A 25,844-nucleotide genomic window follows, 5' to 3' on the forward strand; every position below is an offset into this window, starting at 1 on the left:
CACTTCTCCCAGAGTACTTGCATAGGTCCCTGGGAGTGTGGCCATATACCAAATGAAATGGTGAGATCTGTGTTGACTCCTGTGGTGCATCTCGGAGCATGAAAAGTAGCAGTGTCAGTTGTGTATCCCACTTGCAAGGGTTGTTCTGGGTTCTCCACCAGGTCATTCACTTGATCATTCCATTCAATTGCTTGACCAAGCCATTGGCTTGAGGGTGATATACCGATGTCCAGAAATGGGTCATCCCTAGTGGCTTTCATGATCCCTGACATAAAATTAGTTCCCTGGTCCATCAGCATTTCACATGGAATACTTACCCTAGTGACCCACTTAAATAATTCCCATGCAACTTGAGGTGCTGTGATGGAACTTAGTGGCACTGCCTCCGGGTAATGGGTGGCATAGTCTGATCACCAGAATATACCGATACCTGGTGCTGCTCATCAGGAATGGGCCCAAGATATCTAATGCCACCTGGGCAAAGGATCTTTACCACTGGCATTGTCTGTAGAGGGGCTCTTGGTGGCCTCCAGTCCTGGGTCTGTTGACAGTCCAGACAAGATGCCCCCTCAGCAGTACACCTCCTCCTGAAGTCCTGGCCAAAAGAAATTCTGGGCAATTCATACCCTTGTTTTGTTCTGCCCAAGATAGCCCCTCAATGAGGTGGTGTGAGCCAATTGCCATATGGTCCTGTGGAACATGCCCAGGACCACCAGTTGCAGATATTCCTCCACCACCTCAGGGCTCCTTTTAACACAGTAAAGCAGACCCATTCTTATCTCATAGAGGGACCTTCCCAGGGGTCCTCCTCCAACAGCTGCTGGAGTTCTGGGTCATCTTGCTGTGCGTGTGAGAACTGTGCTTCACTAGCAACTTTCACCAGATCAATGTCCTCCTCAATCCTGGAAGCACTTGGGATGACTAGCTCCCCTAGCCACTTGTCACTCCATCGCAGGTGCCATAGCTCTTCTTCAGCTGCCCTGACCCTTTCCAATACATCATATATGGCCTCCCATTACCTGCCAATGACCATATTGCAGGATAATTTTGTGTTGAGTCCCACCCTCAATGCTCCTTGGTGTTCTATCACACATGAGTATGTAGCAGCTGTCGAACCTTATCTAATCACCATGGTTACATGTCACGGCAAGGGGTTTGGCTCAGTAAACCCTAATCTTCAGTGTGAGTTCAGCCCAGATGAGGGATTGCAAGCACCCAGTATCAAGGGTGGCTCTCACGGGGTGCCCTATGTAACCCAGGCAGTGATGAACTGACATTCCCAACCACCTTGGCCATTGAGCTATAGCTCCAAACCATTGGCTTGGCCCATTCCTCCCCCGGGTCGATCTATGAATGGCTGTGACAACCCTGCTAACCTGCCAAGGTTGCTTAGGCTGACCTGACACTCCTCAGAATTGTGTCCCATTTTCCTACAATGGTAGCACACCACCCTGTGAGGTACTGCTTTCTGTGTCTCTTGTTTCTTCTCTCAAGGTGTGCTTTGGCTGGGATGCCGGAACCCTCTACTATGACCATGCTTGCCCTCTGATACCATGAAGGCCCCTGCTAATGGGAGAGAATCATCACAATTGTGCAGCTGGTGATGGCACATCCACCATTGTGTATTGTCCTCAAGATCCCATAGAAAATGTTCAAGGAAGACCTGGTTAATCAGTGGGTACCAGTCATAATGCATAGTGGAGGGAGTTATTTATTCAGAACTTCCTTCTGGTGCTGCATCAAGATGCAAGGCCACTGTTCCCTATGTGCCTTATGGGCTCTAAAGGACAATCTATAATTTTGGAATGTGATCTCTAGGTCATACAAAATCACAGCCTTCACTATATTGTAACTGCATGCCTCATCCCTAGAGAGAATGAAGTATGCACCCTGCATCTTATCAATGACCAGAGCCCCTAACTAATGGGCCCACTGAGAATAGTCTAGCTCCACCTGGAATGCTGTCTGCTTAAAAGGCTTCTATAAAGGTCTCAGGGTCACCTTACATCATGCACAGCATTTTGAAAAATTATAAGTTCCTCTGGCACCACTCTTGGTGAGCTCCCTGCCACTGCTGCATCTCCAATACTTGGCTGATGGCCTGGAAGGCCTGGTCTAGCAGCTCTGAGTGCACCATTGGTGCTCATGGCATGATGCTTTCTTCCCTGGGTCTGGATCACTGATCCATTACCCCAATGGTTCCTACCCAATGCACCACTGTCATGCCATGGCATGACTGGTGAATAACCACTTGAGTACCCAAGCCGGGCCATTGCCTGCTATATCTTGATGGAACTTTAAAAGAAAGGGGTACAGTGGTGTATGTGATGGGCCCCTACAGGTGTACTTGTGGTACTGCTGTGCCTGACTTGGGGCTCTGCCTCGTTTACACTCCATCCACTTGCCAACCGTGGGTGTCAGCACCTCACTGGCCTTGGTTGCTGCTTCTGCCCTGTGGCCTCTGCTTGCTTCAGGCTAGCCACAGATCCACCATCTGGCCCTACCTGAGGCTACTTATAGGGGTAGCGTGGGCATGCCCAGTGTTTTCTCCAGCCCCTTTCTGAGGCCAGATTCTTTGGGATTTCCCTTGCTGGGAAGTAATTCTTCCTACTTGACCCAGAGGGTCTCAATGAGCCAAAGAAATGAGCAAAAAAAGACCAGAAGAAAAAAAATGGATCCTACAGAAAACAGAATACCGGCTAAAACAGCAGGTTGCCTTGATTTCCTGATCTCCCCTCTGGGAGGAGAAAAGGGAGGAGGAGGGTAATTGGACAAGGGGACCACTGCTTTCCCTTGTCCCTGCCCTGGTGTGTACCCAGTTACATGGGTGCCACACCATTTTGATGCCCCGCGATGTCTCTGCAGCTAGGCTCACTCTGCCTGGTGTCAGCTTCCTCCTCCTCCCCATCTGGCACTTTGTCTGTGCCTTTTAAATTCCCTTCAGTGGTGCTTGGGGCTGATGTCATCAGCTAGGCACTGCCCAGCTGGATGGACAGCATGCTTGATAACTATTGCTGTGGCACCAGTCTGCATCCTCTTCTTCAGGTGAGTTTCTTTGGTCCCATGGCATTCCCTGCCATTTTCCCCCAGGGGGGCCCAATGGGGCTCTCGGGGGGGGGGGTGAGGGGGAGGTAGGAGGGAGGGGCTGGGCAGCCATGTGCAGTCCTCACTGCCACATACTGAAAAACAGGTTAGGAACTATTTAGGAAAGCTGGATGCATAAAAGTCCATGGGGCTGGACACAATGCACCCAAGGGTGCTGAAGTGATGTGATTACAGAGCTGCTGGCCATTATCTTTGAAAACTCATGGCAATTGGGAGAGGTCCTGGGTGAAGAGGGAGAGAGAAATTAAACCACACGTAGTCCTTCTACAAGAAACACATATAGAGAATCTGTAGAAGATGAGGCTATCAAGCTTCTGTAGCCAGCAGGATCCACGGCCTTGCTACCTTCATCAGAAACGACCTGCCATACGTTATCAAGGGACATACCATCTCCCAGAGTGCAACAGAATTGAACTCTGTTCAAGTCAATAACATAATCATCATCAATATGTTGTCTGCCATGTTGCCACTCATTTCAGTCACCTGATGGCCTGATATGCAGGAGACTACAATTGTCAACATCAGAATTAAGGATATGCCATTAACAGCAGAAATTGGGGATAATCTTTCATTCTTGCAAGTTCTGAATGACAAAACCCTCATAGATGACCTGAAAGAGCCACATGTCTTTCACTTTGGACACTGGAACATTCTGACAAACCCAGATTTCACTTGGTAGAAGAGCAACTTGAGTAAACTACTGATAAGAAAAGTAGTTGGCAAGCTTCTGTCATCTTGGCATAGACCTCTCACCTGTGAGCACTAACAATATGTTGCATCCATACCACTCCCGAGATGGACCTTTTGAAAGGTGGTTTGGTAGAAATTCCAAAAATTGACCAGCGAGAGAACTAACTAATCAGAGGATCCATCAGACCCCAACACTCATCAAGGCTACAATACATTTTAAAACTGCCAAATGAAAATAGCCAATCTGCGTGTACCTAGAAGCTGTTATGTACCATGCTGTGATAAGCAGTGCAAACAGCTCTTTAACATCACCAAGCAGTGCAATGACTCTGTAACTATACAGAGAACTACAGAGTAGTTGGCTACCACTATTCATATTGAATAATATGAAAAAGGAGATATGGCTCACTACCACAGAAGGACTGGATAGGACTCACCTGAGTGGAGAGGCACAGAGCATCATTACCTACCTTATAGGAAAAGGCATTAAAACACTACACTGCTCTTTGTCAGAAAACTCCATTGTGAAATAATGTGCAACAACAACAAGTACAGTAATGCAAGGAAGCACACAGAAATGATTAGCTATCTGATTCATGAACAACATAAATCACCCAATGTCAACCTTAATTTATGTGCTTCCGTCTCTGACAATGAGTTTAACACAGTAATTAAAGTGATCAAGACTGGAAAAGCTGCTGGACCAGATCAGATATTTCCAGAATGTGTTACCACAGTAGGGACTACAATGAAAAGATGGCTTCAGAATTTCATGTCTAAATGTTTAGACAGTAACAGAGGTCCAAAAATCTGAAGAAAAGCTGATGCTGTTGTTATCCTGAAACCCAATAAACCACCAGAGGATGCAAAGAGTTACTGACCCATCTCATTACTCTGCATTACTTACAAACTCATGGGGCACGTCCACACATGCAAGCACGTGCACTTGCAGCAGCTCAAATAGAAGCTGTGCAAATTTGAGCTGGGGCTTTTTGCTTCAGCGAATGTGCTTGGACATGCACTTTGGTGTGGAGCAAATTGTGTCACTTGGGGCAAAATAACCCTGCCTGGCCAGGGAGAGCCAGAGCCCAGGGCCAGCACCTATGCTGTTCCCAGCAGTATAAAAAGCTGCCCTGTCCTGGCCTCAGCAATATAAAAACCCATCTTGGCAAGTAGCTCAGGGCTACTAGCTCTCAGGAGCTTCTGGGGCCCAGCCAGTTGGTACCTGGGGATACTACCCCTTGTGCCAGCTGGACTGCTGAAGCAGCCCTGAGAGTTCCCTGAACTCTCTACCCACTGCAGCAGTCTGGCTGTGACCTGCTGTGCACCTGCCAGGCCTGGATAGGGATTGCACAGCCAGTAGAGGCATCTGCCCCTCTGGGCCAGCAGCTAGTGGACTGTGGTTGCAGGGTTGGCCTCTGTGTGGCACTACTGCCATGTGCGCCTGCTGCCCAGCCATCTGGGAAGCTATTGCCCAGAAGATGTTCTGGGTGCGGTGGCTTGCTTTGAACTGTCAAAGTATGTCCTCCTGGTTCCATTTGACCAAGAGGTCAGCCACAGCCAGTTGGGTCCAAGGTGCCAGCTCTGAGCAAGCAGGGTCCTGCCACTGGCCTCCCTATCAGGAATTCTGGTGTTCTCTAGAAGGAAAACTGAAAAATCCCTGATTTAAAAAAAAAAATCCCGAAGTCACTCTGTAACATACTCGCATATCCATGTTCCTCCACAAATAAAAAGACCACTATAAAGAGAGAGAGAGAGAGAGAAACAGTGATCAGTTGGACAATGTTTTATTGATATATTTTACAGTGTTAAAGCAAGTTTCATATCATAATAAAGTGAACTATAAATACATCTTTCATGAATTTACAAATACATATTTTGCTACCCTCCCACAGGACCATGCCTCTCCTACAAGGAGTTCGGCCCCCCAAACAGGGGATCTGGCCCCCACACAAGGGGTTCAGCCCCCCAACAGAAGGTTCAGCCCCCCAACAGGGGATTTGGCCCTCACACAAGGCCCCCCAATGGGGGACAAATGGACCCCATAGGGGCTACCACCCCCCCACAAGGCCCACATGCCCCACCTGGCCCCATGCCCCACCAGCTGCTGCAGCCCCTCCAATAGCTGCCCCACCCAGTCTCACCCCCCCAACTTGTACCCCCAGGCTCCCAAGGCTACCCCCACCACCCCAGACAGCCTGACTTAAAAGAAAAACCCAGAAAAAGAACAGAAAAAATAGAAAAAAGAGCCTCTACTTACCTTAGAAGTGTGTGGGGGGGGCAGCTCCAGAGCCTCCTGGCAGATCCCCCCGGGCAGCACAGGGAAGCTGGGGGGCCAAGAGAGCCTGGGCTGGGGCTGCTATCACCATCCCCCACACTGTGCAGGGCCCCAGTCAGCCAGATGGCAGCCAGACTGTCGGTAAATTCCAGGTTTTGTTTTGTTTTTTAAATATGGGGTGGGAGGGCAGGGATTTGTGGGGATGGGGATGGCCAGGGTAGGTGGGGCCTTGGGGCATCTGGGGGCGCTAGGGCCAGCAAAGGCAGGGGGCTGGGGCCTCAGGGGGGCTGGCAGGGGGAGAGGCCAGCTGCAGCAGGGGTGGGGGGGCTGGGGGAGTTGAGGCCATTGGAGGTCCCCCCCCATGGTCCTCTCCCCACTTCTATATCCCCATGTGGCACTTAAAGTTGAGTATCATTAAATTAGTATCATTACTCCTCCATCCAGACAATTCTTGAGCCAAGACCACTCTGAATATCAGAGTAGGCAACCATCCTTCATGAGCATATGGCAACCTACCTACAAGTCACATTTGAGCCTCCCCTCTCCTATAGAGATCATATTCAGAAAGTCATCAGTGAAGTCTCTGCACAGATAGCTGCCTTAAAATGGTCAGCCAGCATGACATGGGGTACCAACTTCAGAGTGCTCAGGACCACCACACTCACAATGTTATATGCTCCAGCAGAATATTGTGCTCGTGTAGGGTCCTGACGTTGCCACCCTAAAAAGCTCAACTCTGTATTTAACAGTGGGCTGAGACTTGAAAAAGACTGTATAACTTACATGCTTTCTTACAACTTGTAGACCAAGTGATACAAGAAAATAGACCTTAACATCACTACTGGCAACAGAGGCAACAAATGATGAGAATCACTTGCTCCATCAGCTGATTCATAGATTTCATAGACATTAGGGCTGGAAGGGACGTTGGAAGATCATCGAGTCCAGCCCCCCTCCCGAAGGGCAGGAAGTCAGCTGGGGTCATAGGATCCCAGCAAGATAAACATCCAAATATCTCTTGAAGGTGTTCAGTGTAGGTGCTTGAACCACCTCTTATGACAGGCTATTCCAGACCTTGGGGGCTCTATTAACTGAAGACTGGAAGAGTTGGAGGCTTACAAGTCATACACCATTTATACATAAAGCCCACATGCTGCTGGAAATGATTGTGGATGCTGAACCAAACCTCTGGGCAGCAGTGGAGTGGGCCAACCACAGGGAAAGGTCACACCTATTCATACATCATTTTACACCAACAGCAAACAAGTACTGGGTGGGCATTACCCTTGACAGAGAAATATGAGTCAAGGTGAACAGACTGAGATCAGGATTATAGACCCTGCAAAACAACACTTTACAAGATAAACATCTTGGACAGCCCCCTGTGTGCATGCAGTGGGCAACAAAAAGCAAAGCATTTAAGTGAAACCTGCAATTTTTACAAATGCCTGGACAAGGCAGATGGAATCCAAACAATGAACAATAGTACCAAACAGTGACTCATAGATTTGGAAGTGAATATCTTACACTGTATGAAAGAAAAGAAGACTTAAAGCTTTTTCTTTTCATAATTTTGTTGTGTTCCTATTTTCACTGCAATGCTGAAAATCCTCTCTCAGCAGGTTTGGCATAAAAACTTCTGTACCAGATTTAGCAGTTGTTCAGCATTTACACATTAGAAGGGAAGAGGAGCCACACGGAGGTAGCCTGGGTTATGTGCACATGCCTTCTGTGTATATTTTTGAGTGGGAGAGAGTAGAGAAGTTGTATAAAGCATGGGAGGAAAAAAAGGGAGCTGTAAGATAGTAAATGGCATGGCTGTTTTGCAAATTTCTCTGAGGACCTGTCCTCCTGCATATGGAGCTGACTGTAATAGAGCACACACACAAGGATCAAACAAAGTTATTAGTGAGTTACAGGCCCTTTCCTTCCATACTTTGAGCCCACCTATGAAGGACATCAATCAATCAAAGTATTGATAGAATGATATATCTGGGTCGGTCAAACTGTGGGGTTCTGGGTTCACTTCCTGTTGTCAATAAAGTTAAACATGGGAGGTAACAAGAGGTCTGGGAGCGAAGTGTTGCAAAATCAGTTGTACTGTGTATTGAAATCTCTTCCCTTCTGCATCATCCACTCCTGCAATCAGCAGGGCAAAAAACTCACAACACATTATGTACATATTCCTGAGAGGAGTTTATGATAGAACTAGGTAGAGCTGGGAAGATCTGTTATATTTTATATCATTGAAGTATAAAAAGTGCATCAAGTTCTCCACCAGATGTCAACACCATGTGAAACCGCTTGTTCTTGGGGTAAAAATGTATAGGAAGGCAGATGGCCTGTTAGGCCATTAGCTATTAGGTCTGTGCGAAATTTCATTGCCAGTTTTGTTTCAATGCTGTTTTGACCCATTTCAAAGGTGAAACAGCAAAGTTGAAACAGAATGGATATAGTTGAAACAGCCTCAAAACAGAATGAGACAAGTTGAAATGTTTCGCCATTTTGATGCTATTTTGACATTTTGCCCATAAGCTATAATGGGGAAGGTTGAAATAGCCTGTAACTTTGTCATTTCTGGCCTGATTTGGATGAAACTTGCAGGAATAATAGCCACTTCTAAGGGTATAAAGTTTGCCAAGTTTCAGGGAGCTAGGCACAGGGGGTTCGGGCAAACTGCACCCCAAATCTTGAAAGCAAAACTCATGTCATGCATATGTTAAGCCATAGTGGGGTCAAAACTGTAGGCATGCTAGCCTGTGGTGAGGCCACAATGCCTTCCAAGTTTCAAGGAGATAGGTGCAGGGGTTTGGGAGAAACTGTACCTCAAGCTGTGGACAAGCAAAACTCCTGACATAGGTGACACTGTGTGTGTGTGTTAAGGTGCAGCAGGATGAAAGCTGCAGGGATGGTAGCCCCTGCTGCTGCCATGAAGTCTGTGAGCTGTTGAGGAGATCAGTGCAGGGGTTCTGGGTTCTGGGGCTGTGCACGTCTGGCTGCTGATGGACAAAACTCATGCCATGGGTGCTTGTGGGATTGTGTCCATCTTGGGGCACTGGGCAGGTGGAACTACTGCAGGCTTGGCTGCTAGGTCCTGGCCAGGTGTCAAGGAGATAGGTGCAGGGAGGTTTTGGGGCCTGGAAGAACTGTTTGAAAGCCGTATCTCCTAAGACTTAGGCTTCAGCCATTCATAGATTCATAGATTGTAAGACCGAAAGGGACCTTGGAAGATCATTGGGTCCAGCCCCCTGCACCAGGCAGGAAAGGCAACTGTAGGTCAGGTGACTCCAGTAAGGTGACCATCTATTCTCCTTTTGATGATTTCCAGGGTACGTGATCTGAAGGGAGCTAATTCCACAGTCTAAAAACCCTAGTTGTGACGTAGTTTTTCCTGATGTTGAGCCTGAAATGAGTCTGAAACGATTTTGCAGGAGTTTGCGACCATTACTCCTGGTTTTCCCCAAGGGTGCCCTGGTGAACAGTTGTTCACTGAGCCCTAGATGTATGCTTCTGATGTAGCTGTAAGCTGCTACCAGGTCCTTTCTCACCTTCTCTTTTTCAGGTTGAAGAGTTTCAGACCCCTCAGCCTTTCCTCATATGGCTTGCTGTGCAAGTCTCAGATCACATGAGTAGCCCTTCTCTGGGTTCTCTCAAGCTTTACGACATCCTTGTTAAGTTGTGGAGCCCAGAATTGGATGCAGTCCTCCAGCTGTGTTCTCACCAATGCTGAGAAGAGCTGAGTAGAGCAGGAGAATCACTTCTTTGCAATGGTTTTGCTGGAGATGCATCCATTGATGCATGCCAGCATATTGTTGGCCCTGCTGGCTACAGCATCATACTGCCAGCTCATGTTCATACTGTGGTCAATTATTACCCCCAGGTCTGTGGTGGCAAGTGATGGGGGATCTTCAGTTCTGCTGCTTGATGAGAGGCAGCAGTTGCACAAGCACCCATGTCATAAGTTTTGCCTGTCAGCAGCTAGGGGTGCAGGGCCCCAGAATCCCCCTGCACCTATCTCCTTAACAGCTGGCAGGCTTTGTGGCTGCAGCAGGGCTTAGCAACCAGGCCTGCAGTAGTTTCCACCCCCTCTGTGCTCCAAGACAGACACAGTTGTACTAGGACCCATGACACAAGCTTTGTCTGTCAGCAGCCAGAGGTGCAGGGCTGCAGAACCCCAAACCCCTGCACCTATCTCCTTGACGGCTGACAGGCTTCATGGTCTCAGCAGGGGCTAGCAGGCCTGCAGCTTTCACCCTGCTGCACCTTAACACACACAGTGTTACCCATGTCATGATTTTTGCTTGTCTTTTCCTTATCTTGTACTGCCATTGGTATCTGCCAATACCCTTTTGTTAAATCAATTGTTTATATATATTTGGCTTGCCTTATCTTTTCTACCATATTGCCTATTTGAGGCATGGGGAAAGTGTCAAAAGATGCTGCCACATTTAGTTTTCTATAATCAACTTCTTATGGAGCCATCCAACTTAGGGATGATGATTAATGGATTGCTCCAGGGGCTACATGATTCTTCTATAATACCCAACTGTTGCATCTGTCTGATGTCCTGTTTCACTACTAGCCATTGGTTCTGCATGTTTTTATCTGGTGTTCCACCCCCTTAGCTTTGCCTGGCCTTTCGTTGAACACATCACTAAATTAATCTACTAGCTTCTCCAGTTCCTCCCGCTGTCTCTCTTTTAAATTCTCCCCCATCTTGGGGTTTTCCTTCTGCAGGTCCACTAACTTGGGGTCTCCTATAATGTCTAATTCATCCAACCTTACCCCAGCTTGCATAAAACATCGCTCTTTCTGATGCCACTTTTTCAATAAATTAATATGAGAATTTTGCTTCCTCTTTAGTGGCTCCATTCTCTGAACTTCACAGTTTACTGGCTGAAGTCTCCTAGTAATCTGAAAGGGCCCCTGCCACCTCACTAATATTTTGTGGCTATTATTGGGCAACATTACAAGTAACCAATCCCCTTCTTTAAATTCTCTATCTCGAGCATGTTCATCATATATTCTCTTTTGTTTCATTTGGGTCTTTTCCAAATGATCTTGAGCTAAGTTCCTTACTCTGTTCAGCCTTTCCCTGAATTCCACTACTGCATGTGGTTGTCTGTTATTTCTTGGCTCCTCCTCTAACCACCCCTTGCAAATAATGTCCAACAGTTCTCTTGGCCTATGTTCGTACACTAGTTCAAAAGGCATACACCCTGTTGGTGCTTGGGGTGCCTTTCTAACCAAAAAAACAAAACAAACTGTGGTGGTATTATTGCTTCCCACTTGCTAGGATCCCCTTGGATTCATGCCCTGATCATATTTTTTAATGTGTGTGCGCCCGTCTCCGCTCGAAGGTTTGCTATCGCACTGCCTTTGCCCGAGCAGCTGACCTTGTTCACAGGAAACCTTGCGTAGACCCCAGAGGGTACCTCGATTACCTTCAGGGTGTCCCCCAAACTTCCCTGCCACAACTTGGGATGGTCTTTCTGTGAAGGGGGTCCCCTTTGAGGGTGCCTCTAGAGTTGTCACACACCCTGGCGAATGTCTCTGGGGCTCCAACCTCCCTTACACCCCAGCCATGTGCCAACCTTCTAGATGAGCCTCAAGATCTTTTGCGGCTATTCCCCGTTGATATTTTCCTGGTCCCCACTTCGTTTGACATTTTTTCCTGGTCTTCCTCACTTCGGGTGCCTCAGGCTCTGACTGGACCCAGAGGGTCTGGTGATACACAGCCTTTGGAGGTGTCCCTTCCGACGTCCAGAGCTATCTACGGGAGATGCTGCTGTTCTTCTTCATGCTCTCTCGTGGTCTCTTTCTCGCCTTTGACCGGGGTCACTGCTATCCCAGCCTGAATCGGAGGGCTCTGCTAACCTGCTCTAGACAGGGAACTAAAATAGAGCAGCCCGAAAAAGGAAAAAACAATCGATACCTTCACCAACATAAAGACCTGGGCCCCAGAAGCAACCCGACATGAAAAACAAAAACTGATACCTCAACTACAAGAAGCATGAGACAAGGAAGGACAAAACAGACAAGGGGAATCACAGCAAGTGTCCCGTACTCCTTTTTCCCTAATGCCCCTAAGCTAGTGTGCCCTCAGGGTTGGGGTCCACACTTCCACCCCAGCCGGGGTCTCTTTCTTCCCTTCCAGGACCTTCCTCTGCCCTGTAGCTGCAGCCCCCATTGCCTCTTGCAAGTGCTCCCATGCCAGCTCTCCCTGTCGGCTCTTTTGATCCCCACCAGGCTTCTCTGGCATGGGGATTCCCCACAGCTCCTGCCGCCACTGCTGCCGCTGGCCTCTCTGCTGGTGTCTTCAATCCCCGCCGGTCTTCCCCGGCTCGGGGATCCTTTGCAGCTCCTGCAGCCGCCACCACTGCTGACTGCAGCAGCTGGACGCTTTCTGTCCAGCGGTTCCCTGCCAGTCCTCCGGCCCTTGGCATCCCCGCTCCCACGCTTTCCAGGTTGATTTTTATTTTCACCGGGTGACGCCTCCTTGGTGCATCACCCAGCCTCAGCTGGAGATGGGCGCTGCTGATAAACTGCTTGGGTGGTTTTCCGCAGCGCGCCTCCTCGCTCCCCGGGCCCCTGCAGCAGGTTTTTTTTTTTTTTCCTTGATGTGGGGTCTGCCTCTGATCAAGGCTTCCCCCTTGCCTGACCCTGTGTCCCTGTGATAGTGTGATTTAAATGTTCCACAAGCCCATTTGTTTGTGGGTGATAGACTGATGTTTTTAATTGTTTAATCTGCAGGGTACTGCAAATACCCTTCAATACGTTTGACATTAAATTTTTTCCCTGATCAGTTAAGATATCTTGTGGGATACCCACCCACAATACCCACTTTAACAAGTTCCTCCGCTGTTTTTGTTGCTGTTGCTGATATTAAAGTAGTCGCCTCAGGGAGCCTACATGTGTCAACTATTACTAATATGAACTGGTAACCTGCCTTACTTTGCAGAAAGGGGCCTGCATTGTCTAGTGCCATTTGATTGAAAGGTTTTGCTACTAGTGGCAGTAGCACTAAGGGACCCTTGGCAACTGAATGTCCCCAGACTTCTGACAGGCTGGGCATTCCTGGCAGTACTTCTCAATGATCTTATATCTTCCAGGCCAAAAACCTCTCTGCTTAAATTGCACTTCAGTTTTATCCATCCTTAGATGTCCTCCCATGGGGAGAATATGAGTCACTTTTAATAGTCCCTGCCAGTACTGGTGAGGCACCAAAATTTGGTATATCTCCTTCCCTCCTTTTCCTATTTCCACCCAATACAAAATGCCTTCTCTTACTTCAGATTTTGAGTTCATTTTCATCAGCCCTGAGTTCACCACCTCACACTCACGCTTGGCCAGGTTATCCTTGAAAATATTTTGGAACAATGGTTCCTGCCTCTGTCTTTCTCTAAATTAACCATCACCTATGATTTGGTCTAAGTCTAGCTCTCCATTACGTAATCTTTCAAGTTCCCCTTCTTTTAGGCTTTGTTCTGAAGAGAACTTTGCCTTGGCAGGTGATTTCTTCTTCTTCACCTACTTCATTTATAGCCCAGTCAATGACTTCTCTCAAATAGGGTCAGTCCACTCCCAGTAGCATAGGACAAAGCATCCTAAGGCTTGGGCATCCCCATTTGGCAGGGAATGAGGTTAGCTTTACTCATTTTTTTGTGTACATCCTGAGTCCACAATAGCAGGCATTATGTCTCCTATCTTCGTATCTACAACTAGCATACTTTTTCTCCACTGACCTCTATGTTTCCCAAAACTATAGTCCATTTTCTCATTCTGCAGATATTCTTGTATCTGCTCATGATTTTTCCTCTGAGGGCAAAACCTTGCAATGTGGCTCCTTTCTCTGCACCTAAAACAGATTGTTTCTTTAGGGTCCTAAATTTTAAGGTCATGATTTATCACTCTCACACTGTCTATTCTCTTGGCTTGATTTAAAGTGTTGGATCTATGGCTAGGGGTGACGCTCACACTTCTTTCTCACTTTATTGAGTCTTCCTTAGCTTCTGCTGACACACAATCTTCAGCTAGCCTTAATGCCTCATTTAATGACTGGGGTAGGTGTCTTTTTACTCATTGCTGGGTGTTACCCCAAGTCTGTCATAAATTGTTCTAAGGCTATTGCATCTAAAACCCCTGCAACTAATTTTTCACTGGGTTGGATCCACCTGTCTAATAAGTCTCTCAGGTTCTGGGCCAGTACTCAGGGTTGCATTTCATTGGATTTTTTGGGGCTGGAAATCTCTGCCTGTATGATTCTGGTGAAATTTCTAATCTATATAATATTGTAACCTTTACTTTTCCATAATTCATTGCTTCAGCTCTAGTTAAGGCTCTATATGCTGCTTGAGGTGCCTATAGGTAGCTGTCTCAATTGAGATGCCCAGTTTGTAGGATCCCATTTTGCAGCTATGCCTGCCCTCTCAAAGACCTCTAAGAAGGCTTTCACATAATCTTGTGGGGACATCTTTGGGGGTCTTGACCTCCTCCCCATCTCTTGCCATCAGCATCTGTCTGCTTTCTAATTTCTCACTTAACTCTTTTTGCCTTGCAAATATCATTGTTCATGCTTTTGCCTTTTGTGCTCTAACTCTCACCAGCTCTTCCATTTGGGTCACTGACCCTGTAAAATTCTGGGAGTTAGGAAATGTGCTTGCTGCCAGGCCGAAGGTGGCTGCATTTCCACCTTTTCCATCTTACTTTGTGGTTTTGGGTTCCCAGCCAATGCACCAATACATTATAGGAGATTATAAAAAACTCCCTTTTCACTCGGGCACTTTCCTGCCATGCCTTTGATGGGAGATAAAATAAAGATTAACCATGAATGAAGTTACATTTCTGTCTTTATAGTGCCTCAACCCTGCTGTACTTCAACCTTCTTTTGCTTATAGCAAGCTTGTAACCACAAGCAGTGGTTTGCAGATGGCAGTACATCACTTGTATGCCATAATGGTGAGGAAGGCAAAATTGGCTGTAATGAAGAAGAAGAAGGGGAAACGTTGGGCAACATATCCAGCATAGAAAATCAACCTTGTGTTCCACAAGGAATTAGCCATGGATTTGGGGACAATGACAGACATGGTTCCCAGGTCTAGGATGTACAAATTCGTGAGGAAGAAGGACATGGGAGTGTGAAGGTGGTGGTCAAGGGCGACCACTATGATAATGAGGAGATTCCCTATCGAAGCTGCAAGTACATTGCTAGAAAGGTGGCAAAGTGTAAAAGCTGTAGCTCCTGGCTGTCAGAAAATTCCGGGAGGAGGAACTTGGTTACAGTGGTTTGGTTGGACATTGGCTTTTTCAGTCCATTGAGGGATGCCTGTGGTGGAAAGAACAAGGACAGTAGTCAGGATCAGATAATCAAAGGTCAATGGCTCTGATTCTGCCTTCAGAAACATCTCAGAAACTCAGTTTCAAACATACACAGTGTCTGACCGGTGCCTGATTTTCAAACAAAAACATTTTAGATTGAAATTTTGGTTTTGAAAACATTAATGTTTTTCTATGGGAACTATTTGTGATTGAAGCAATATTTTAATTGTATGCAAAATTGAAAATGATGTTATTCAGTAGGGCTGTGAGAAGCTTTGTGTGCTGATTTGATTCAGAGGAGATTCAGCTTGATTCGGTGGGACCCATAAAAAGGTCCAAATTGAGTTGAAGCTCTCTGAATCTTCAGAAAAGATTTGGAGAACTTTGATGATTTGGGCAGTCCCCACCCACTGCATCAGGAAGCTGCACCCAAACTCTGAGCTGGTAAGTAGGGGGTGGGGAATGGGGGCAGGGGGACAATGAGGGCCCCCTGCCAGGTCCCATCCCTTGTCTGCTTTCCCAGCCCCCCCCACTCCTGCCTGCTCCCCCAGCCTCCCCCCATGGCTGCCTCCCCCCATGGTGACCCCCCCAGCTCCTGGTGCTTTAAAAAAAGTCCTACTCACTGGTAATGCCAGGTGGGGTGGGGCAATTCCTGCTGCCCCCCAATGTCCCATACTACATGGGAGGCTCTGCTATGAGCCCCCAACCCCCCTTGTTCCCCCAGCATCCCCATGGCTGCCCTGCCCAGCTCCTGCAGTCACTTTGGACCTTCGGGGGGGTCATGGAAGAGCTCCCCATGTGGTTCAGGGCAATGAGGAGCAATGGGGATTGCTCCCCACTGGGTAAGACCAGTAGGTTTTTCTCTGTTGTTTTTTTCCTTAAAAGGCCAGAGCTGAGGTGGGCAGCCATGGGGGTGCTGGAAGAGTCAGGGAGGGGTCACAGGGCTTGTTTTACCTTGATGGTGCAGTTCTTGAGAACATCTTTTTCCAGGTGGCTCATAAAAAGGCTGGCATACTGTGGGGCCATTTTGGTGTCTATAGCTGTTCCCATCATCTGGAGGAAGTGTTGATTATTAAAAGTGAAATTGTTGTGTTTGAGGATGAAGTGTATAAGGTAAGTAATATCTTTGGGTCTGTATTCAGAGTTGTAATCTTGTTCCTGTAGATATGTAAGGCAGGCTTGGATGCCGTCCTGGTGTGGGATGTTGGTATATAGGCTGGTAACGTCCATGGTGGCTAGGAGGGTGTTGCTGGGAAGGTGGTTTATGTTTTTAAGTTTCTGTAAAAAGTCTGTAGTGTCTTGTACAAAACTTGCTCTGTGGGTGACGAGTGGTTTTAGGATTGATTCAACGAAACCTGATATTTCCTCAGTTAGGGTCCCATGGTTGGATATGATAGGTCTCCCAGGGTTCCCTTATTTGTGGATTTTAGGGAGCATGTAAAAAGTCCCTGGGTTAGGTAGTGGGGGGATCAAGGTCTTCAGTTTTTCTTGTAGTTTTGCTGGACATGATTTGATGGTATTGTTGAGTTTCTTGGTGAAAAGGGGAGTAGGATCTTCTTGTAGTTCTTTGTAGTAGGTGGTGTCAGATATTTGATGATGAGTTTTCAGCTATTTTTGCCAATGGTTAGGCTATGACACCTGCCAGCTCTTTGAGTACTCCAGGGTGTAATCTGTCAGGACCAGCTGACTTGAAGGTGTTCAGCCTCTTAAGGTGATCCTTTACTAGATCAACACTATAAATATCCCCTCACCCTGGCTGTCCCATGTCTTGCTAGGCAGGGTGGTCCCATTGGACTGATGAAAGACTGATGTGAAATACCCTTTAAGCAGATTGGCCTTTACCTGGGTGTTGGTTATCAGCTGTCCCATTTAGTTCAGCAGGGGTCCAATGTTGTCTTTGCTTTTTTTTTTGACTCCCTACATATCTGAAAAAGGACTTTTTGTTTTCCTTGATATGTGTAGCCAGATGGAGCTTGGTTGCAGCTTTGGCTTTTCTGATCCACTCCCTGCAGGTACAGACCAGTGCTGAGTACTCCTCCTTGGTGGTACTTCCAGCCTTCCAGCCTTTATAAGTCTCTCTTTTGAGGCATAGGAAGTCTTCAAGTTCCCTGCTGAGCCAAGGGGGTTGCTGCGCCTCTTTGCTACCCTTCCTCCGAGATGGGACGGCCATCCCTTGTGCTGTCAAGATCACTTACTTGAAGAGCAACCACTCCTCTTGGACTCCTCTTCTTGTCAAGTCATGGTCCCTTAGGGCATTGACAATGAGCCTCCTGAGCTCATCAAAGTCAGCTTTCCTGAAGTTGAGAACCTCTGTATTGCTGACCAACTTGCCTGCTTTGCGATGGATAGTAAAGGTGATCAGGTTGTGGTCACTATCACCCAGCTTCCCATCGATTCTTGGGTCGCTGACTAGGTCATCCCCTTTGGCCAGTACCAGGTCCAGCAATGCTTTACCTCTTGTCAGTTCATAGACTTCTTGAATCAGGTAGAGCTTGTCCATGCACGTGAAGAAGCTTTGTGACCAATCAGATTTGGCTGAGTGCTCCTCCCATGACAACCATGCACTGAGAGCATGCAGCCTCACCCGGTTCCCTGGTGAATTCCTGGTCCAGCTCTTGTTTCTGGTTAGGAGGTCTGTAGTAGACTCCTACCATGATGTTCCCTGTCCCACGTTCCCCACGTATTTTAACCCAGAGAGACTTCAGTTATCCTTCCTGGGTGCCAATGTCAATTAGGAGGGATATGTAGCTGTTCTTGACATAGACACCTACACCCCTACCCCTTTTATCTGCATGATCTCACCTGTACAAGGTATAGCCATCTATACCTGTGGCGCAGTCATAGGTGGAGTCCCACCAGGTCTCTGTTATCCCTATGATGTCGTAGTCATTCTTGTTTAGCAGGAGGACCAGTTTCTCCTGTTTATTCCCCAAGCTCCTGGCATTGGTGTATAGGCAGGCAAGTGTCTCACTGGGGGCCCCTGCCTTCCGCACAGATTGTTCTGGGGCTAGGGTAGGGGTGGGTTCCCTTAAGTGCCTTAGCCTGCTGAACTTATGAAGGTTACCCAGTGGCCTTGCAGTGGCATTAATCCCCTCAACACCCAGAGGGCTTAGTTTAAAGCCCAGTTGAGTAGGTCAGCCAGTCTGGCTGAGAAGAGCCTCCTCCACAGTGAAGTGATGTGGAGGCTGTTTCTCCCCAGCAGACCACTGCCTCTCTCACCAAAGAGCAGACTGTAATCATGGAAGCCGAAGCCTTCATGATGACACCAGCATCATGGTCTTTCGTTGACTACCTTGACCTGTCTATCCCTCCTCAGCCCATGACCCACAACCGGGAGGAGCAAGAAAGAGACCACTTGCACCCCCAACCCCTTAAGCCCTGCTCCCAGAGCCCTGTAGTCTCTCACGACCTGGCTGGGACTGCTCTGAACTGTGTCATTTGTGCCCACATGGATGAGGAGCATAAGGTAGTGGTTGCAGGGCTGGATAATCTTTGGGATTGTCTCTGCTATGTCCCAGATGTGGGCCCCCAGGATGTAGCAGACTCTTGGCCTAGGGGGTTGGGACAGCAAATTTCCCCCTCAGTCCCCCTCAGGATGGAGTCTCCCATGACGACCACTCTGCGTTTCATCTCAGGGACAGTAGGGGTGGGTGATCCTCCCTTGCCTGCAGGAGCTGGCATCTCTGCAGGGTCTACTGGGGATGCAAGAGGTTCATACCTGTTGCAAAGCTCCAGAGGGGAGGGGGCCTTGGTGTGGCGGGCCTTGGGGCCCTTGACCACATTGGTTCAACCCTCTGGCTGGACAGTATGTGAAATCCCTGAGTCCTCCCTTGTCCTGGGAGGTGACTTTGGTCTACCCTCCATCTACAGGGGGGTGAAGGGCCTGGCAGTAGGGGTCTATCTCCTGCTCACCATCCCTGATGGCACGTAGTCTCTGGACTGCAGCCTGGAGCTCTTCTATCTGGTGCCCCAGAGACTCCAAAGTGGAGCAAACCTCACAAGGGGAGGTGGCCATGCTCCTGGTCCCATGAACCAGGAAATATGCCAGGCAGCCACTGTGGTCAAGAGTCAGGGGTTCCATCTGCATGGAGCCCAGATCGATGGGCTCTGTTTGGGTGGAGACCTCAGAGGTGCCAGAGAGGGAGGCTGCAGACTCTGAGGGGGCCCTCTTGCATAATGGCGTGTGCCCATCTGCATTGTGCTGCTGGTAGGCTGGCTACCAATGGAACTACCTTTCCTAGGGTGCACTGGCAGGGCCTTGGGCCCTCCCACTCACCCTCTTGCACAAACTCCCACACTAACTCATGCACTGGGCACATAAGCATGTCTGTTTGCACGGCCTGTTCATGAGGCTCTGGTTGCATGGCTCCCTGGGGGTTGGGCAAAGTAGGAGCTGGTGTGGGGGGGCATGTCCCTCCTTGGCTCCAACTCAGCTGCCCTGCAGCTGTCTGGATTGGGGTCCCTTCCTCTCTGCTGTGGGCCCCACCTACCTCTGGCTGTGCTGGGGGTCCAGGTTGGGGTCCTGCTGGGGTGTCCTGGGGGTCCCTGTGCTCAACAGGTGTGCAGCGGGCTTCTGCCCGTGCATCTTTCACTGGAGCTGGGGATGAACCAGTCAGTGTCTATAAAAATCTTGTCTCGAATCCACGTCATTATTTATACCCTCTTTCAATAGGGGCAAACTGCCATGAGTTCGGTTGCATGTACTGTGGGGTAAGACCATGCATACAGGTAGTTATCACAAGCTAGGAAGCTCTCCTCCTCCTCTACTTCTGTGACACTTTTTTCTATTCCAGGGTCTTTAGACTCCTTGAAAATCATTGCCTAATTTGATAGCAAGACCAGCCAGGCTCTGAAGAGAAGTAAAGAGGATTAGGGTTTTGGAGATCTAAGCCTAAGAGTGTGATGAAGGTCAGATAAAGTTTGCCTATAATCAGTCCTAAGTGTTGGCACTGGATTTATGACCCAGATACCTTGTTCTTGGTGGACTCAGAGCTTCTGACTGACCATGACTTCTTCCATTTGATAATAGGTGTATTTTGTTGTAACACAGTGATAGCAGATAAAAATAATGCAGGCAAAGCAAACAAAATTACACCCCCGCAATTCTATATCTGCCAGTTGTAGGGTTATCACAGAGGGCGGATATGTCTGGCCAGTATGTGAGCTTCACCCTGTGGTTCTTTCTTGCATGTCAGTTGTCTTGGACGTTGAGGGCTGAGGCCCACCCCACCAGTGAGGCCCTGCTCTCCTGCATAATGGAGCTACTCTGATAGATCACACATACAAGTGACAAACAAGTGACACACAAAGGATCTTCTCCTTCCCTACTCTGACCCCATCTATAAAGGACATCAATCTGTCACAGTACCAACATAAAAGTATACCTGATTCAGTCTAACACTCTGCTCTTTAGGTTTGGTGTCCTAGGTTCACTTCCCATTTTGTCAAGAAAGTTAAACATGGGAGGTAATGAGATGTCTTGGAAAGAAGGGCTGCAAAATCAATTGTTTTGTGTAGTGAAATCTCTTCTGGGTACTTTGTGTCCAGAGTAGCTGGTGACCACTAAACCCTTCGTTATTCTCAGGGAACCCTCTGAAGTCCTGGCCTCTTTCCAAAATGGTCTGTATTTATCCCCATGTTCTGTCCTCTCTTCTCCAGTGGGTACCTGAAGGAATGCATTTATGGAAAGCGGTAAGCTTCTATATTTGTACCCTTGGTTGTGCTCCTGAATCTGGGGGAAGAGGCAAGCTGCCTTTGATGGCATACGGGGGGAATAAACCTTTTTGCAAGATACCATAACCAGCTTTCAAGTCTACTGTATTGCTGTGAGGTGGAGGGATTACCCAACATTTGCAAAGCAGAGAAACGTCAAGTCCCAAGATGTCACGTGCTGTCAAATTGATTCACTGCTTGTAAGGAGGAACATTCATGTTTCAAATATATTCCCCTGCTGTTTTCGGAGGTATTACAGATAGCTTTTGTCCCAAAGTGAAAGGAACAGACACAAGTGAGAAACATTCTTTTCTGACATCGACAGTATTAAAGATGCTTTATTTTAAATTGTATTCCCTTCCTTTCCACACCATCTTCTCCCACAATTGGCAGGGCAAGAAACTCACAACATATTATCTACCTTTCCCTGAGAAAGGTTTATGGTAGAGCTGGGAAGATATGCTATGTTTTATATTATTGAGGTATCAAAAATGCATCTAGTTCTACATCAGATAGAGGTTATGTAGACTGTCAGCTGGTGCAAGAACTGGCAGGGCTGGACTGACCCTTTAGTGGGCCCTAGGCAAACAAACCTGTGAGCCCCAGGCTGGTGGAGATCCCCCTCCCTTCTCCAGTGCTGCAGTCGGTGGGAAACAGGGCTTGGAGCTGCTGCTAGGAAGCAGCTGCCAGGGAGATGAGGTCGGCAGAGGGGAGGGCAAAGGAATGGATGCAGATGGGGCCATTTGCGCTGCTTCTGTGGAGGGAAGAATCAGGTCCCCTTGCAGCTCTCGGCACTAGGCATGTGCCTAGTTTGCCTATGTGTTAATCCAGCCCTGGGAACTGGAAAGCATGTGTTCACCTCTCTAGAAACTACACCAGGGGTTTGTTTCAATCAGAGAAACCATGTTCAAGTTGTGTAGTCTCAAGAGTGAGTCCCTCTGGCAGTGGAGCCTGCGCTCAACTGTCCCAAAATTTCATTGCATGAATAATACACAGTTTCTTTCTTGTGAAGTGATTATTCCCCTCTATTTTGCACCAATGAGATCACATCTGGAGTACTGTGTTCAGTTTTGGGCCCCCACTACAGAAAGGATATGGACAATTTGGAGAGAGTCCAGCAGAGGGCAAAAAAAAATGGTGAGGGGGCTGGGGCAAATGACTTATAAAGAGAGACTGAGGGAACTGGGCTTATTTTGTTTGGAGAAAAGATCATTGAAAGGCGATTTAATAGCAGCTTTTAACTGCCTGAAGCAGGGTTCAAAAGAGGATGGAGCTGGGCTGTTCTCAGTGGTGGCAGAAAACAGAACCAGGAGCAATGGTCTTGAGTTGGAGCAAAGGAAGTTTAGGTTAGATATTAGGAAGAACTTTCTCACTAGTAGGGTAGTAAAACACTGGACCAGGTTATCCAGAGAGGTTGTGGAACCTCTATACTTGGAGGTTTTCTAGACCCATCTAGACAAAGCTTTGGCTGGGATGATCTAGTTGGGGATAGTCCTGCTTTGATGACCTCCAGAGGTCCCTTCCAATCCTAATTTTCTATGATTCTTTCTTTATCTAACATGATAAAAAGAGCCCTTAGTCGAAGGTTACATGTGGACACACTCATTTTAATAACTCAATAATACTGGCAGCATTAAAACAATCATTTCAACAACAGCTCAGACTTGCTGACACTTTCCAGTTGTCATTTTTAATCTTCATCCTTGTGGAGAGAAAGTCCTCCTCTCTTTTGAGATTCCCCCATTTAAGAACACAATGATGTGAGGAAATATTAGCTGAAGAATCATGAACAAGCACATCTAAGCAAACATTCTCCATTCCCCACACCCCCAATGCATCTGTCTTCCCAAGCACTCCCAAATGCATGTCCTGAAGAAAAAAGTCCACTGACTAACTGATTGGGGCATGGATTTAAGACCCAAAGATGAGTTCTCATACCACGGAATGCCACAGCTTTCCTGAAATCCACTGAGAAAGTTACTCTGCTATGGATTTTACAAGGAAAAATGCTAAACTGGCACAGCAATGGTGGATTTATGATCTAGTAATTCCAGAGGATAGCATGGTTAAGCTACATCCATTTCTGTAGCCAATAGCACATTAGGAAAATATGTGACTAGTAAACTTTTGACCATGAAGGACTTTTTACCAAGGACAAGTAGATAGAATTAGGTGGGACATCAGCACCAAGGGAAAGCAAGGTTAATCTTAACTGATTGGAGATATACCAAGGTATCTTGAGAACTCTTTCACAATTCTCCTTTGAGATGGGAAAGAGTATAGTATAAACTTGTAAGGAAAGAAAGTCTAATCGTATTTGAGATGATTTAAATCTTTAGGGATGTTACTCACTTCAGTGGTGTTGGTCTGGATTGCACACTGCCTTACTGTGGTGGACATATCTGCGCAGTTATCTATATCTATGCACAAAAAGATAATTAAATAATAATTATTAGCAAAAGGTGGACACTGTTTTCCCATTGAATAATTCCCAGCCAGTATATTTCTCAAGGGCAGCTTTGATTTCCTTGTTCCTTATGCTGTAGATGATTGGATTGACTATTGGTGGCACTATGGCATACAGACCAGCCACCATGAGATCCAGACCTGATGGGGAGTTGGATGCAGGCTTCATATATGCAACCGTGCCAGTGAAAATAAGCAAGGAGACCACAATAAGGTGAGGAATGCAGGTGGAGAAAGCTTTATGCCGGCCCTGCTTTGAAGGGATTCTCAGTACCACACTGAAGATCTGAACATATGATACAATGATGAAACCAAAACAGATAAAAAATAAGCACCCACTAAACACAATAATCCCAAATTCACTGAGATAGGAGTCAGAGCAGGAGAGCTGGAGCAGCTGGGGAACATCACAGAAAAACTTGTTGATGATGTTGGAGTGGCAGAAAGGTAACCGAAAAGTGTTACCAGTGTGCAGTGCAGAATAAAGAATGGCACTGACCCATGCACTGACTGCCGTCTGGACACAAGCACTCCTGTTCATGATGGTCTCATAGTGCAGTGGTTTGCAGATGGCAATGTATCGATCATAAGCCATGATGGTGAGGAAGGCAAAGTTGGCTGTAGCAAAGAAAAAGAAGAGGAAAACTTGGGCAACACATCCAGCATAGGAAATCAACCTGGTGTTCCACAGGGAATTAGCCATGGATTTGGGGACAGTGACAGAGATGGTTCCCAGGTCGAGGATGGACAAATTCATGAGGAAGAAGTACATGGGAGTGTGAAGGTGGTGGTCAAGGGCTACCACCATGATAACGAGGAGATTCCCTATGAGAGCTGCCAGGTACGCTGCTAGGAAGGTGGCAAAGTGTAAAAGCTGCAGCTCCCGGTTGTCAGAAAATTCCTGGAGGAGGAACTCGGTTACAGTGGTTTGGTTGGGCATTGCTTTTTTCAGTCCATTGGGGGATGCCTATGGAGGAAAGAACAAAGGTAGTGGTCAGGATCAGAAAAATAAAGCTCAAAGGCTCTGATTCTTTTGCCAGAAACATCTCACAAACTCACTTTCAAATACACGTCTGTCTCAAAAATTAAAAATCTTTTTGATTGAAATTTTGGTTTTATAATGAATGACTTATTGTCTGGGAAGTGTTTTCTGTTGAAGCACTGAAGGATATTTTGATTCGTATACAAAAATGCACAGCAGTATTATTTAGCAGGCACTATTAGATCATATTATTGCTATCAGGTGGTGTAAAAATCTCCACACCTTTGAAAATAAGTGCCATATTCATCATCTTTACTACTTGGTGGAACTTCTGTACAGTTCACAGGGCTGAGTCAATTACAAGAATGTGTCCCAAAACTAGAGGAAATACAGGGAAATACAACCTTTACTTTTATAATTGTACAAAAGAGGTCCCAACCCCACTGTGAAAAATATATTTACAGCTTGTGCAGGAAACTGTAACACTAATATTTCAACATGGCATCCTTACTTCTTCCAGGGGACTTACCACATAGTATCTCCTAGTATGTAATAAATCCATACCCAAGGTCTGCGTACAGATTGACTGCCACCTGGTTGCAAACTAACATATGGTGCTGCATACCAGCTGGATTGTCATCTCTGTGTGAAAAGGGGATACTACTGTCTCTCTGTTACTTCTCCTCTGTGGAAACCAAGCTCTGTCACACTGCCACCTGGACCAGAAGCTGAATTTGAGAGGGAGTCTGCCGGGCTACTTCAATGCTTTGCTCATATATCCACAGCATTTGGATCTAGCCTGCAGCACATGGCCAAAAACACAGAATTCCCATCTCACTGACTTCCTTTCTGTCTTTAGCTTCCTATTCTATATATTCAGACTTGAAGCAATCTACTGTTCTGTCCTTTGTGGGTTTTTCTATGAGCTTCTGCTGCATTTGATCCTCCAGTACCAGGATTCTTTATTTGTTCCCAACTCTCAGCCTATCTAATCTTTCTTGCCTCTGCCACTGTAGTTTTTAGATGACAATGACACCAATGAGTTGATTCAAGCCTCTTTCTGTCTGCAGATGAATGGGCTGTAGCTGCCTCTGAGCCTCCATGGTATGCAAAAGAAGCTGCAATAAGGTGAGTTATCTATGTCCCTCTTCCAAGGGCTTGTGGGACTCATTCCCTAGAGCTCCGCATAGCTCAGAAGCAGAGGCCCATAAGTAAACACACTTGAATTAATAGTTTTTAAAGTGAAGGGGACAATTGTGGATCTGTAGTTTTCCCTACTGTAAGGGTCAGGGC

The 25,844-nt window shown here is 47.1% G+C and overlaps 1 protein-coding gene and 1 pseudogene across 2 annotated transcripts in view; one reads left to right on the top strand and one right to left on the bottom strand.

The window, feature by feature from the left end:
• LOC149862590 (olfactory receptor 14A16-like) overlaps positions 1-25,844 on the top strand; it is a 131,204-nt gene that overhangs the window by 50,113 nt on the left and 55,247 nt on the right. For both annotated transcript variants that reach the window (XM_090050694.1, XM_090050695.1), the window contains exon 2: positions 25,622-25,679. Coding sequence is in view for 1 of the 2 variants with exons in the window: in XM_090050695.1 (XP_089906821.1) it covers positions 25,653-25,679 (27 nt within the window). In the remaining variant the exon portion in view is untranslated. The remainder of the gene's footprint in view (positions 1-25,621; positions 25,680-25,844) is intronic.
• On the bottom strand, positions 23,411-24,509 carry LOC149862593 (olfactory receptor 14A16-like; annotated as a pseudogene).

The sequence above is a fragment of the Crocodylus siamensis genome, chromosome 6 (genome assembly GCF_052110815.1).
Source record: "Crocodylus siamensis isolate JL-2025a chromosome 6, ASM5211081v1, whole genome shotgun sequence".
Classification (NCBI taxonomy): domain Eukaryota; kingdom Metazoa; phylum Chordata; order Crocodylia; family Crocodylidae; genus Crocodylus; species Crocodylus siamensis.